Below are 15,624 nucleotides of genomic sequence, written 5' to 3'. Positions count from 1 at the left end.
ACAGAATGGTTAGTTTAACAAGTTATCATCCTTCTAGGGTTATATAGGTGAGCTTCTGTACCTCTTGTACTCTAGTGTGAACACATAATCTCCCCTCTAGGGTTATGTCACTGAAGGGTGGTTGGGTAGCCTAGTGGTTAAAGCGTTGTTATGTCACTGAAGGGTGGTCGGGTAGCCTAGTGGTTAAAGCGTTGTTATGTCACTGAAGGATGGTCGGGTAGCCTAGTGGTTAAAGCGTTGTTATGTCACTGAAGGGTGGTCGGGTAGCCTAGTGGTTAAAGCGTTGTTATGTCACTGAAGGGTGGTCGGGTAGCCTAGTGGTTAAAGCGTTGTTATGTCACTGAAGGGTGGTCGGGTAGCCTAGTGGTTAAAGCGTTGTTATGTCACTGAAGGGTGGTCGGGTAGCCTAGTGGTTAAAGCGTTGTTATGTCACTGAAGGGTGGTCGGGTAGTCTAGTGGTTAAAGCGTTGTTATGTCACTGAAGGGTGGTCGGGTAGCCTAGTGGTTAAAGCGTTGTTATGTCACTGAAGGGTGGTCGGGTAGCCTAGTGGTTAAAGCGTTGTTATGTCACTGAAGGGTGGTCGGGTAGCCTAGTGGTTAAAGCGTTGTTATGTCACTGAAGGGTGGTCAGGTAGCCTAGTGGTTAAAGCGTTGTTATGTCACTGAAGGGTGGTCGGGTAGCCTAGTGGTTAAAGCGTTGTTATGTCACTGAAGGGTGGTCGGGTAGCCTTTGGGTTAAAGCGTTGTTATGTCACTGAGGGGTGGTCGGGTAGTCTAGTGGTTAAAGCGTTGTTATGTCACTGAAGGGTGGTCGGGTAGCCTAGTGGTTAAAGCGTTGTTATGTCACTGAAGGGTGGTCGGGTAGCCTAGTGGTTAAAGCGTTGTTATGTCACTGAAGGGTGGTCGGGTAGTCTAGTGGTTAAAGCGTTGTTATGTCACTGAAGGATGGTCGGGTAGCCTAGTGGTTAAAGCGTTGTTATGTCACTGAAGGGTGGTCGGGTAGCCAAGTGGTTAAAGCGTTGTTATGTCACTGAAGGGTGGTCGGGTAGCCTAGTGGTTAAAGCGTTGTTATGTCACTGAAGGGTGGTCGGGTAGCCTAGTGGTTAAAGCGTTGTTATGTCACTGAAGGGTGGTCGGGTAGCCTAGTGGTTAAAGCGTTGTTATGTCACTGAAGGGTGGTCAGGTAGCCTAGTGGTTAAAGCGTTGTTATGTCACTGAAGGGTGGTCGGGTAGCCTAGTGGTTAAAGCGTTGTTATGTCACTGAAGGGTGGTCGGGTAGCCTTTGGGTTAAAGCGTTGTTATGTCACTGAGGGGTGGTCGGGTAGTCTAGTGGTTAAAGCGTTGTTATGTCACTGAAGGGTGGTCGGGTAGCCTAGTGGTTAAAGCGTTGTTATGTCACTGAAGGGTGGTCGGGTAGCCTAGTGGTTAAAGCGTTGTTATGTCACTGAAGGGTGGTCGGGTAGCCTAGTGGTTAAAGCGTTGTTATGTCACTGAAGGATGGTCGGGTAGCCTAGTGGTTAAAGCGTTGTTATGTCACTGAAGGGTGGTCGGGTAGTCTAGTGGTTAAAGTGTTGTTATGTCACTGAAGGGTGGTCGGGTAGCCAAGTGGTTAAAGCGTTGTTATGTCACTGAAGGGTGGTCGGGTAGCCTAGTGGTTAAAGCGTTGTTATGTCACTGAAGGGTGGTCGGGTAGCCTAGTGGTTAAAGCGTTGTTATGTCACTGAAGGGTGGTCGGGTAGCCTAGTGGTTAAAGCGTTAAGTTTTGGGTACAATCTTAAAGGGCAATATAATTTGTCCAATACATAGCAGTAGCAGTAAGTGACAAGTCACAATGTAAGTGCACTCATAAATGTTTAGAATTTTGTCTTGAAACATGCCTGATACCCATCCCCAAACTTCTCGGCAGCAATATATAACAGGCCCTATTATCCCCCGCCGCGCGAAAGCGCGAAGCGGGGGATATAGTATTCACGACCGTCCGTACGTCCGTCCGTACGTCCCACCTGTTTGTTGCCGCGATATCTCAAGAACTAAACACTGGATTGTCTTCATATTTGGAACTATGGTGTATATACAGACTCCGCAGACACCAGTCGGTTTTGGTGACCTTGATCCCATTTTCAAGGTCACAGCAGACAAATCTGCTTTTAGAGTTGGAAAACGGTGTTGCCGCGATATCTCAAGAACTAAACACTGGATTGTCTTCATATTTGGAACTATGGTGTATATACAGACTCCGCAGACACCAGTCGGTTTTGGTGACCTTGATCCCATTTTCAAGGTCACAGCAGACAAATCTGCTTTTAGAGTTGGAAAACGGTGTTGCCGCGATATCTCAAGAACTAAACACTGGATTGTCTTCATATTTGGAACTATAGTGTATATACAGACACCGCAGACACCAGTCGGTTTTGGTGACCTTGACCCCATTTTCAAGGTCACAGCAGGCAAATCTGCTTTTAGAGTTGGAAAACGGTGTTGCCGCGATATCTCAAGAACTAAACACTGGATTGTCTTCATATTTGGAACTATAGTGTATATACAGACTCCGCAGACACCAGTCGGTTTTGGTGACCTTGATCCCATTTTCAAGGTCACAGCAGGCAAATCTGCTTTTAGAGTTGGAAAACGGTGTTGCCGCGATATCTCAAGAACTAAACCTCTCGATTGTCTTCATATTTGGAACTATAGTGTATATACAGACACCACAGACACCAGTCGGTTTTGGTGACCTTGACCCCATTTTCAAGGTCACAGCAGGCAAATCTGCTTTTGGAGTTAGAAAACGGTGTTGCCGCGATATCTCAAGAACTAATCGCAAGATTGTCTTCATATTTGGAACTATAGTGTATATACAGACACCGCATACACCTGTCAGATTTGGTGACCTTGACCCCATTTTCAAGGTCACAGCAGGCAAATCTGTTTTTGAGTTGGAAAACGGTGTTGCCACAATATCTCAAGAACTAATCGCTGGATTGTCTTCATATTTGGTACTATGGTGTATATGGCGGGGGATATTTCGTCACTCTGTGACAAATACTTGTTATACGCTCTCTTTGCACTCACAAATTTCCAGAAATAAGTCACTGTGGAATGTCTCCAAAGAGACATGTTTTCCTTTCTTGTATTTGTAACAGTGGTGGCAGATAGGTGTTCAGTCCGCACTGAGCAAGTAGATATTGTAAAAGGCCTCATATTGCCCTTGTAACAGCCACCTTCTTAAAACTGTCACCGGACAAAACTTCTCAAATGATCAAGACTGTTATGCTTGTTTACAGCTAAGGGAGGTAACTCTCATTTACTAGCCACCAAGGCATACCTCTAACAATATGGCCTCTAGAACACTTTATAATGTACGAGATGTCGTTTGCTGGTCCAGATATTGTACAAGCATCTGTCATAGAGCTGGAATATTGCTTAGAGCAGCATTAAACTACAAACAAGCAAATAAAACATAGCCACAGCGTCAGCCTTGAGAAGACCAACTGAGAGCATACGTAGTGCACTGCATGTGTTATGTTGGCTCAGATCGCCCGGCCTGATGGCAAGCCTGACACACTGGGTCTGACGGTGCTTGATGAGCCCTGTGCCAAACAGTCCGACCCCACCGTGCTGGATCTGCAGCTCAGAGCCATCTCGAAACAGACGACAGCCAAACAGCTGGTGAGTATATATGTGGTTGTATGTACATGTTACAATGAGTGAGAACAGCTGAGTGATGTTTGTGGTTGTATGTACATGTTACGATGAGTGAGAACAGCTGTGATGATGTGTGTGGTTGTATGTACATGTTACGATGAGTGAGAACAGCTGTGACGATGTTTGTGGTTGTATGTACATGTTACGATGAGTGAGAACAGCTGTGACGATGTTTGTGGTTGTATGTACATGTTACGATGAGTGAGAACAGCTGTGACGATGTTTGTGGTTGTATGTACATGTTACGATGAGTGAGAACAGCTGTGACGATGTTTGTGGTTGTATGTACATGTTACGATGAGTGAGAACAGCTGTGACGATGTTTGTGGTTGTATGTACATGTTACGATGAGTGAGAACAGCTGTGACGATGTTTGGATTGTATGTACATGTTACGATGAGTGAGAACAGCTGTGACGATGTTTGTGGTTGTATGTACATGTTACGATGAGTGAGAACAGCTGTGACGATGTTTGTGGTTGTATGTACATGTTACGATGAGTGAGAACAGCTGTGACGATGTTTGTGGTTGTATGAACGTGTTACGATGAGTGAGAACAGCTGTGACGATGTTTGGATTGTATGTACATGTTACGATGAGTGAGAACAGCTGTGACGATGTTTGGATTGTATGTACGTGTTACGATGAGTGAGAACAGCTGTGACGATGTTTGTGGTTGTATTTACCTGTTAAGATGAGTGAGAACAGCTGTGACGATGTTTGTGATTGTATTTACCTGTTAAGATGAGTGAGAACAGCTGTGACGATGTTTGTGGTTGTATGTACATGTTACGATGAGTGAGAACAGCTGTGACGATGTTTGTGGTTGTATGTACATGTTACGATGAGTGAGAACAGCTGTGATGATGTTTGTGGTTGTATGAACGTGTTATTATGATTGAGAACAGCTGTGACGATGTTTGTGGTTGTATGTACATGTTACGATGAGTGAGAACAGCTGTGATGATGTTTGTGGTTGTATGAACGTGTTATTATGATTGAGAACAGCTGTGACGATGTTTGTGGTTGTATGTACATGTTACGATGAGTGAGAACAGCTGTGATGATGTTTTTGGTTGTATGTACATGTTACGATGAGTGAGAACAGCTGTGACGATGTTTTTGGTTGTATGTACATGTTACGATGAGTGAGAACAGCTGTGACGATGTTTTTGGTTGTATGTACATGTTACGATGAGTGAGAACAGCTGTGACAATGTTTGTGGTTGTATGTACATGTTACGATGAGTGAGAACAGCTGTGACGATGTTTGTGGTTGTATGTACGTGTTATGATGAGTGAGAACAGCTGTGACGATGTTTGGATTGTATGTACATGTTACGATGAGTGAGAACAGCTGTGATGATGTTTGTGGTTGTATGTACGTGTTATGATGAGTGAAAACAGCTGTGATGATGTGTGTGGTTGTATGTACATGTTACGATGAGTGAGAACAGCTGTGACGATGTTTGTGGTTGTATGTACATGTTATGATGAGTGAGAACAGCTGTGACGATGTTTTTGGTTGTATGTACATGTTACGATGAGTGAGAACAGCTGTGATGATGTGTGTGGTTGTATGTACATGTTACGATGAGTGAGAACAGCTGTGACGATGTTTGTGGTTGTATGTACATGTTACGATGAGTGAGAACAGCTGTGACGATGTTTGGATTGTATGTACATGTTACGATGAGTGAGAACAGCTGTGATGATGTTTGTGGTTGTATGTACGTGTTACGATGAGTGAGAACAGCTGTGACGATGTTTTGATTGTATGTACATGTTACAATGAGTGAGAACAGCTGTGACGATGTTTGTGATTGTATGTACGTGTTACGATGAGTGAGAACAGCTGTGACGATGTTTGTGATTGTATGTACGTGTTACGATGAGTGAGAACAGCTGTGACGATGTTTGTGGTTGTATTTACCTGTTAAGATGAGTGAGAACAGCTGTGACGATGTTTGTGGTTGTATTTACCTGTTAAGATGAGTGAGAACAGCTGTGACGATGTTTGTGGTTGTATGTACATGTTACGATGAGTGAGAACAGCTGTGACGATGTTTGTGGTTGTATGTACATGTTACGATGAGTGAGAACAGCTGTGATGATGTTTGTGGTTGTATGAACGTGTTATTATGATTGAGAACAGCTGTGACGATGTTTGTGGTTGTATGTACATGTTACGATGAGTGAGAACAGCTGTGATGATGTTTGTGGTTGTATGAACGTGTTATTATGATTGAGAACAGCTGTGACGATGTTTGTGGTTGTATGTACATGTTACGATGAGTGAGAACAGCTGTGATGATGTTTTTGGTTGTATGTACATGGTACGATGAGTGAGAACAGCTGTGACGATGTTTTTGGTTGTATGTACATGTTACGATGAGTGAGAACAGCTGTGACGATGTTTGTGGTTGTATGTACGTGTTATGATGAGTGAGAACAGCTGTGACGATGTTTGGATTGTATGTACATGTTACGATGAGTGAGAACAGCTGTGATGATGTTTGTGGTTGTATGTACGTGTTATGATGAGTGAAAACAGCTGTGATGATCTGTGTGGTTGTATGTACATGTTACGATGAGTGAGAACAGCTGTGATGATGTTTGTGGTTGTATGTACATGTTATGATGAGTGAGAACAGCTGTGACGATGTTTTTGGTTGTATGTACATGTTACGATGAGTGAGAACAGCTGTGATGATGTGTGTGGTTGTATGTACATGTTACGATGAGTGAGAACAGCTGTGACGATGTTTGTGGTTGTATGTACATGTTACGATGAGTGAGAACAGCTGTGACGATGTTTGGATTGTATGTACATGTTACGATGAGTGAGAACAGCTGTGATGATGTTTGTGGTTGTATGTACGTGTTACGATGAGTGAGAACAGCTGTGACGATGTTTTGATTGTATGTACATGTTACGATGAGTGAGAACAGCTGTGACGATGTTTGTGATTGTATGTACGTGTTACGATGAGTGAGAACAGCTGTGACGATGTTTGTGATTGTATGTACATGTTACGATGAGTGAGAACAGCTGTGACGATGTTTGTGATTGTATGTTCGTGTTACGATGAGTGAGAACAGCTGTGACGATGTTTGTGATTGTATGTACATGTTACGATGAGTGAGAACATCTGTGACGATGTTTGTGATTGTATGAACGTGTTACGAGGAGTGAGAACAGCTGTGACGATGTTTGTGGTTGTATGAACCTTTGTACGATGATTGAGAACAGCTGTGACGATGTTTGTGGTTGTATGAACATGTTACGATGAGTGAGAGCAGTTGTGACGATGTTTGTGGTTGTATGAACGTGTTACGAGGAGTGAGAACAGCTGTGACCATGTTTGGATTGTATGTACATGTTACGATTAGTGAAAACAGCTGTGACGATGTTTGTGTCCTGCAGGTTGTGAAGAGTCTGGAGAATGCTGACCGCAACCCCAAACACATCGAGAACTGGGTGGAGAGTATCAGAGAACTACATCGGTCCAAGCCACCGCCCAACGTCCACTACTCCAAGTATGTACGAGATTCAACCTTCCACACACATAATCAAACATGATTTGAATGAAGTAGTATATTACAGGACTCGAGTGTACATGTAGCACTATATAACATGACTGTGTGTACATGTAGCAGTATATTACAGGACTGTGTGTACATGTAGCAGTATATAACATGACTGTGTGTACATGTAGCAGTATATTACAGGACTGTGTGTACATGTAGCAGTATGTTTCAGGACTGTGTGTACATGTAGCAGTATATTACAGGACTGTGTGTACATGTAGCAGTATATTACATGACTGTGTGTACATGTAGCAGTATGTTTCAGGACTGTGTGTACATGTAGCAGTATGTTTCAGGACTGTGTGTACATGTAGCAGTATGTTTCAGGACTATGTGTACATGTAGCAGTATATTACAGGACTGTGTCTACACGCAGCAGTATATTACATGACTGTGTCTACACGTAGCAGTATATTACAGGACTGTGTGTACATGCAGCAGTATATTTCATGACTGTGTGTACATGTAGCAGTATATTACATGACTGTGTCTACATGTAGCAGTATATTACAGGACTGTGTCTACATGTAGCAGTATATTAAAGGACTGTGGGTACATGTAGCAGTATATTACAGGACTGTGTGTACATGTAGCAGTATATTACATGACTGTGTCTACATGTAGCAGTATATTACAGGACTGTGTCTACATGTAGCAGTATATTACAGGACTGTGTCTACATGCAGCAGTATATTACATGACTGTGTGTACATGTAGCAGTATGTTTCAGGAACATGCCCGACATCGACACACTGATGCAGGAGTGGCCGCCTGAGTTTGAGGAGCTGCTGAAGGAGGTGAGACTCACAGAGTACAGGTGACACTGCCAGGGGATCTCATTACATCAGTCCCCCTGTGGAAATCCGGGTTAGAATTGGTCTTCAGCAATCCATGCTTGTCTCCCCCTGTGGAAATCCGGGTTAGAATTGGTCTTCAGCAACCCATGCTTGTCTCCCCCTGTGGAGATCCGGGTTAGAATTGGTCTTCAGCAACCCATGCTTGTCTCCCCCTGTGAAGATCCAGGTTAGAATTGGTCTTCAGCAACCCATGCTTGTCTCCCCCTGTGAAGATCCAGGTTAGAATTGGTCTTCAGCAACCCATGCTTGTCTCCCCCTGTGGAGATCCGGGTTAGAGTTGGTCTTCAGCAACCCATGTTGTCTCCCCCTGTGGAGATCCAGGTTAGAATTGGTCTTCAGCAACCCATGTTGTCTCCCCCTGTGGAGATCCGGGTTAGAGTTGGTCTTCAGGAACCCATGTTGTCTCCCCCTGTGGAGATCCGGGTTGTAGTAGGTCTTCAGGAACCCATGCTTGTCTCCCCCTGTGGAGATCCGGGTTGTAGTAGGTCTTCAGGAACCCATGCTTGTCTCCCCCTGTGGAGATCCAGGTTATAGTAGGTCTTCAGGAACCCATGCTTGTCTCCCTCTGTGGAGATCAGGGTTGTAGTAGGTCTTCAGGAACCCATGCTTGTCTCCCCCTGTGGAGATCCGGGTTAGAATTGGTCTTCAGCAATCCATGCTTGTCTCCCCCTGTGGAGATCCGGGTTAGAATTGGTTTTCAGCAACCCATGCTTGTCTCCCACTGTGAAGATCTGGGTTAGAATTGATCTTCAGCAATCCTTTGCTTGTTGTAAAAGGAGACTAACAGGAACGGATGGTCAGACTCGCTGAATAGGTTGATGCATGTCATCTTATCCCAACTGCGTAGATCGATGCTCATAATGTCAATCACCTAATTGTCTGGCCTAGACTCGATTATTTACACACCGCATCATACAGCTAGAATAATGTTGAGTGTGGCATTAAACAACAAACAAACAAAGACATAATGCATTTGTCAGTTGTTGGGATAGATTTTATGACTTGTTGCCATGGTCAGCTACTTTGGTCCAGGGCACACAACTCAGCTTCCAGGATGTTCTCATCTCTCATCCATCTTAAGAGTAACAAATCATGGTGATGACCCATTTATTGACATTCTCACCGATAACTGGCTGGAATGGCCATAAGAACAGGCGTTCACTGTACAAACATACTTGTTGCGGGATGTATCTTGGGTGGCAGAAGATGTGCCTGTGACAGGCAAGTGCGGATGGAATACAGTATTGTGTCCGGAATTGAGATTTTGTTTTTGGGAAATGGGTCATCTAAGGCGCCGCGATTCGCTGTGCAGAGTTGCGTCCCTTGGGTATGCCAGAAACTTATGATTGTGGGTTCGAATTCCAGTTCGCACCGATTATGTTTCTAGGTTTGTCAGCACCATACCCGTGCTCGTGGGTTTCACCAAAGTGGTAAATGTCTGAGACCTGCATCACTTCGGGCTTTCCTCCCACATTAAGCTGACACACCGTGTTATAACTGGAATACTGTTAAAAGTGGCGTTAAACCAAACTCACTCCTAGACTCGTTATTGTGGTCAGTCAGCCGTTAAAAGTACTGCAGTAGATGTTATTGTGATAACCTAAATTGGGAATTCTGTAGTCAAATTTGGGAATTTTGAGTGACATTTTCTCTAAGTAAGGGACCCGTGAAGATCCGGGGTAGAATAGGTCTTCAGCAACCCATGCTTGCCATAAAAGGCGACTATGCTTGTCGTAAAAGGCGACTAATGGGATTGGATGGTCAGGCTCGCTGACTTGGTTGATGCAGGTCATCGATCCCAATTGCGTGGATTGATGCTCATGATATCAATCATTGGATTGTCTGGTCCAGACTCGATTATTTACAGACCGCCGTCATATAGCTGCAATATTGCTGAGTGCGGCGTAAAACAACAAACCAACCTACTCTAAGTAAGGGCCTCTGAGAAGGCTTAGACATATCCTGTAGTATTGTTGTACATGTTGTAAAGACAGTTGTGCCGTGTGTTTCCAGGTTGGTCTCCCGACGGCGGAACTCGACTGTGACCTGGGCCAGTACGTGGAGATCGTGTGCTGTAAGTTGTTGTGTTGAGAATTGCTTTTCAAAACAGACTGATCCTCAACGTTAATTGGAAGACATTATTCTTCAGTTTTTCAATGTTCAGTTCTGTAAATCCAGATCACACTTAACAAAAACAAACACAAATACTTACACAGCCATATATTTTTCAAAAATGACTTTGGCCTCACTCTTTCCTTGTCTTTTGTCCATGTACCAAGGTGTAAACTAGTGAATACACCTTTATAAAATATCTGAAAAGATGAGATCTTGGAAGAGGGGGCAAATTTGTTTTTGTTCTATTATTTAAAATTGCATTCAATTGCTTGGTTGTTTGGACCATCTGATCGATCTTCAATTATTTCAATTGATTGGAAACCATGAAACATAACATTTTGACTAGTGGTGGGACGATACAATGATGCATCATTGGATCGCGATATTTTACTTCCCCCATGCAAGTATTGATCACAGTTGCACACTAAGTAAAAATTATCGATTCATACCTTAAATGTTTACTTTAATGACTGTTACACCAAACACTAATTAGTCGTGAAAATCAGAAGTAAAAAAGTAAATATTTTCATCCATTGTGCCATACTTGAAACTGCCAACTGTAAATCATCACTGTGCCAGGTCAAAATATGGGTTAAGCACTACAGATACGAGCACATACACGTATCGTGGTACGTATCGGATCGTGAGCAAGGAATCGGGATATGTATTGGATGGCATAGTTGTGTGTTGTCCCAGCCCTAGTTTTGACTGACTGTGATGTACTCTTACAGCCATGCTGGACATCCCTATCTACCGTAACAGCACCCACCAGAACGAGAAGATACAGGCCCTGCATGTTCTCTTCACCCTGTACTCGGAGTTCAAGAACTCACAGGTACAGACCCACACCGTCATGCCATCCTACCGGGGACACCTGCACTAAACGCATCTATCATCACTGCTCATCCTAGGTCTTCAGCAACCCATGCTTGCCGTAAAAGGCGACTATGCTTGTCGTAAAAGGCGACCAACGGGATCGGGTGTTCAGGCTTGCTGACTTGGTTGATGCATGTCATCGATCCCAATTGCGTGGATCGATGCTCATGATATCAATCACTGGATTGTCTGGTCCAGACTCGATTATTTACAGACAACCTTCATATAGCTGGAATATTGCTGAGTGTGGCGTTAAACAAAAAAAACAACCAAACCAATCATCCTAGAGCGCGGCAACGCTGCATCTTTTTCAATTATGTCGCATTAATTATTACCCACATGCGTCAGTTGGGCAAATGGTTACCATTAGGCTTAAAGAAATAAAAGAATTGGTTCTCAGACAATGACTTTTGAAAATATAGTGCGGTCTGTTGGGCCGGCAGGCGAGCAGGTGGTTTGGCCTTCTTTTTCTGTTTGTTTGTTTGTCCAAACCTGTATGAAACCAAATAAACAACCTGGAAACTCCTATTGTCACCATGACCATGCCACAAGATGTAAATGAAAGTAAATGTGTTTTATTGTTTTTAAGTGTTACGATTTTTTTAGTTTTTGAAAACGAAATGTGTGGTGTACTTTATGATGATGCGGGCAGTGCCTGAGAATTTGCCAATGTTATTTGCTGTAACTTTGCCAATGTAATTACAAGAAAGATCTTGATTATTGACTGGGTGCTGCCATGTGCAAGTGATACAAGAGGTTGAATCTGATTGTCAATAGAAGGGACATAACCTGTAATCGCCACGACGTTACGATCAAACCACGAAATTGCAGCCTAGTTCGGCAGGGTTGAAACTGGACTTTTAGTAAGCTAACTCCCTTGCCTCAGAAAGATGACCCCACCAATGATGACACCCACAGCGATCTGCCATGGCAGCCATTTTGAAATATGTCTTGTGTCCAGTTTTGTTAAAACTGTAAAAATGGTATTTGTTTAGTTTCAAATTAACTGCATCCCAAAACCTTGCTTATAAACTCAGTTATGTGATCGTGTTGGGTTTGTGTGGGGCAAAGGCTTGTCTTTAAGGTAAATTAATGTTTTTGGGGAAATAATGAGAGCTTGTTTTATTTTCAGCATTTCCGCACCCTGGCTGAGGAGAATCGCCTGGATAATTCCTTCAAGCCTGAGGACCACACAGACGACCAGGAGAGACTGATTCTATAGCATCTACCAACACACAACACAACGGGGTACAGAGGAGGGTTTTGGACCTGCTGAAACAATGTTTAACTTTGAATTACATGCCTCATGTACCAAGATTTTGGTTGGGAGGCAATTTTGTAACGTGCTGAATGTCATCAAATTCAGTTAAATTGGTACTTTCGATTTTTTTTTTAAAAATGGCTTGTTGCCATGGTGAGCCACGGATGTACCAGGGGATGCTGAAACACATTCATAGCGAAGATTAGGCCGTGAAGTGTTAACCAAATGTTTCTCATTATGGGTCCAGTAGTTTCAAACATCACATGTATATTTGTTCAGTGCAGTGTTTATTGGTTGACTTTTTCCGCCATGATATCTGGTTTTAATATCAGAATGATGAAAGTCAAGGTTGCCATGTTTTTTCAGTGAAAGAGTTATCTTCCCTTTCCTGGCCTAAAACATGCAGACATCGTTGCTGATAAGATCGAACTGTGTTCCTGCCTGATGTTTAACATGGCCTGGTAGCGTGGCTGTCATCCCTTGATGAGAAACATTTGCTGACTTCTTGTGTAATCACACGATACTGTTGTGCCTTGTATGTGTACGAGTGAAGACAGGATTGACTGTAGGACCTTGTCTCCGTTGATGGGCACAGCTTTCAGTGCCACCCTGATGTTGATGAAGTCTGCTGGACTAATACACAGACATAATAAAAAATTCTTTATTCATGGTTGAATTATCCACCTCAAAAGAAGTCATCTGACATCACACATTATGTATAGTAATATGTCATTCTTAACTTCTTTTGAGAAGTCTACCATTACAGTAACTATAGTAATATGAAAGAATCGGATTGTCCTTAACATATTTCAGTAGTATATCAATAGTATGAAATAATTGGGTTGTTCTTAACTTATTTGAGTAGAGTATTACAGTAGAACATGGATATAACGAACTACAAGGGACCAGAGAAATCAGTTCTTTATATCTGTTGTTCGTTATATATGTTTTCGCTCGGAAACGTCCGCCATCTTAGATAAAACATAACACAATACACGTTACTGCAGCATTGACTTGTATTAGCAGTGATCACTTCATAGCATTCAATTGATAACATTTTATAACATTCCTTTGATAACATTAAGTTCATAACATTTTTCGAACATTGTTATCAAATTCCTCTTACTATTGCCCGCCACGATAGTATATGACACTTGGACACAATTTCGTAAAATTTATATGTTTAATGTTTGTTTTACAGACAAGATTACATGTACAGGTAAGATTAACACAATGCAAGGTTGATCCGTCACCGCTGATTGTGTTGATTTGTGGTGCCGATTAACCGCAGATCACTGAGTGAGATTTCTCAGTTCGCTCTACACGTCACTAATTAGTGGTAAATGGGCCTTGCCGGTGATCAGATATCAGTTCACTATATCCATAGTTCGCTGTAGAGAGTGCGTCATGTACGTAAGTTTTATATGATGATATATAGGACATAAATCGGGGATTTTTTGCAGTTCGTTGTATCCGTTTTTTCACTCTATCTGTGTTTGTTATATCCGTGTTCTACTGTAGTAATATCGAAGAATCGGGTTGTCCTTGACTTCTTTTGAGTAGTATGTGTTACGAAACATAAGAAAACAAAGGAGCCAATGCCATGCAAAACTACTGTTTTTTTAGAATCGTCATTAACCTAACAATCCGGACAATAGGATCTGATTAGGTTTTTCTTGTATATATTTGTTAACGGTATGAAATCCTAGTATTGTGACTTGTTATGTACAGTGCGTTACCGTCAGTGTACTGTTTTACTTGGGCCAGAATATCATTGACTGTGATGTTAACAGACACCCAGCAGCAAGAAATCGCTGTTGTGATGTACCGCTTGTAGTGAGTGGTACTCGATGTTTGACACTGCTGACAGTAACTCCACTACTGTCGAACACCTACAAGATGACCACGCATTCAGTCATCACCAATCGGTGGGACTCTACATTCCTCAACTCACACGCCGTCATTGTTTCTACATAGCCATTGTAACAGACAAGTGTTATTCTATATCAGCCCTGATCATGTATCCTTCATCACACGGCTGTTCATCAGTACTAGAGGTTGAGGAGTCATCGTTACAAATTAAGAGGAGTTTCGTGCTTGAGGTTTGGCTCAAATATTTTAAGCTAGCAAACCACTAAGTGTTTAATATTAAGATAATTGCAAGGAATCCATCCTTAATTTCAAATCCAGATTGATATGGAATTTGATCTTGAAACATGCGCCAGATGTTGCATACTATTTATACATTGATGAAGATGAAGGAATAGTATTCTACTCAAAAGAAGTTAAGGAATGTCCAGTTCTTTTATGAAAGCATAGACTATAATGGCATGACAGATTCACTATAGTTATCTGAAAGAAGCAGTTGGCCCTTAATTTCTTTTGAGTAGTATATTCATCAGCGTTAGAAATTGGCACTAGTCCTGTAGTCCTTCCCAAACTGCCCAATGGTTAAGGTATCCTACGGACTAGTAGAAATTGGCCCGTTTTAAGGGTTTTGCTATATGTTATCATTATAAGGACTAGTGGACAAAAACTGTTAGTTTCTAACCCTGTTCATGTATGTTACAAATGTGTGGAGAACCTCCACAGAAGTCCATTCCGTCCATGTTGTTCAGAGCTGTTGTTGATGGTTATTAGTGAAGACAAGAGATCTGTGTGTGGACAGTCTTGTGAAGATCAGATCAGAGATAACACAGCTGCTCATTGTTGTGTGTGGCTCCCTACCCATGTTTAATGACAACTGTTTTACTTGTACAGATGGAAATATGTGAATAAAAATATTTATTGGAACAGTCGTGAATGTTGTTTGTACACAGGCTCACGAACACCTGGGGCTTGTTGCATGACAATTGTTATGAATACACAATGCCATTTAGAAAGTGGTCAAATGTAACAAATGTTATATTTGGGCCAACACTTTCTCAGTGAAGTACAGATTCTCATACTTTTTTTAGTTGAAATAATGTTTGGAGTCATGCGAAATGAGTCCTAACGCTCATCTCCATAATAACCACAATTTCCATTCCAATCAGTTGTACCATCAAACTCTCCTGACTAAACCATCTCCGTTAACTACCTCAGTTCGTTGGTCAATTGAACATACCGTATTCGATGTAATAAGCGCCCAGGGCACTCTCAAAATTAGAAATAGGGGGCTCTTATTAGAATATTATTTTGTTGGAAAACAAATAGAGTTGAAAGATAAATTTCGTGGTTTAT

At 42.3% G+C, this 15,624-nt stretch overlaps 1 protein-coding gene across 2 annotated transcripts in view; it reads left to right on the top strand.

Annotated features, from left to right (window-relative positions):
* Positions 1-15,195, top strand: part of LOC124116544 (intraflagellar transport protein 46 homolog) — a 31,848-nt gene extending 16,653 nt beyond the window's left edge. For both annotated transcript variants that reach the window (XM_048393933.1, XM_048393932.1), the window contains 6 exons: positions 3,532-3,666; positions 7,130-7,242; positions 8,024-8,090; positions 10,164-10,224; positions 10,997-11,100; positions 12,274-15,195. In XM_048393933.1, coding sequence (XP_048249890.1) covers positions 3,532-3,666; positions 7,130-7,242; positions 8,024-8,090; positions 10,164-10,224; positions 10,997-11,100; positions 12,274-12,363 — 570 coding nt within the window. In that variant the 3' untranslated portion in view covers positions 12,364-15,195. The remainder of the gene's footprint in view (positions 1-3,531; positions 3,667-7,129; positions 7,243-8,023; positions 8,091-10,163; positions 10,225-10,996; positions 11,101-12,273) is intronic.
* Positions 15,196-15,624: the final 429 nt, after the last annotated feature.

Source organism: Haliotis rufescens, unplaced genomic scaffold, assembly GCF_023055435.1.
Source record: "Haliotis rufescens isolate VD_foot unplaced genomic scaffold, xgHalRufe1.0.p SCAF_122, whole genome shotgun sequence".
NCBI classification, from domain to species: domain Eukaryota; kingdom Metazoa; phylum Mollusca; class Gastropoda; order Lepetellida; family Haliotidae; genus Haliotis; species Haliotis rufescens.
The sequence above is the reverse complement of the archived record's forward strand: the minus strand, read 5'-3'. Positions and strand labels throughout refer to the sequence as shown.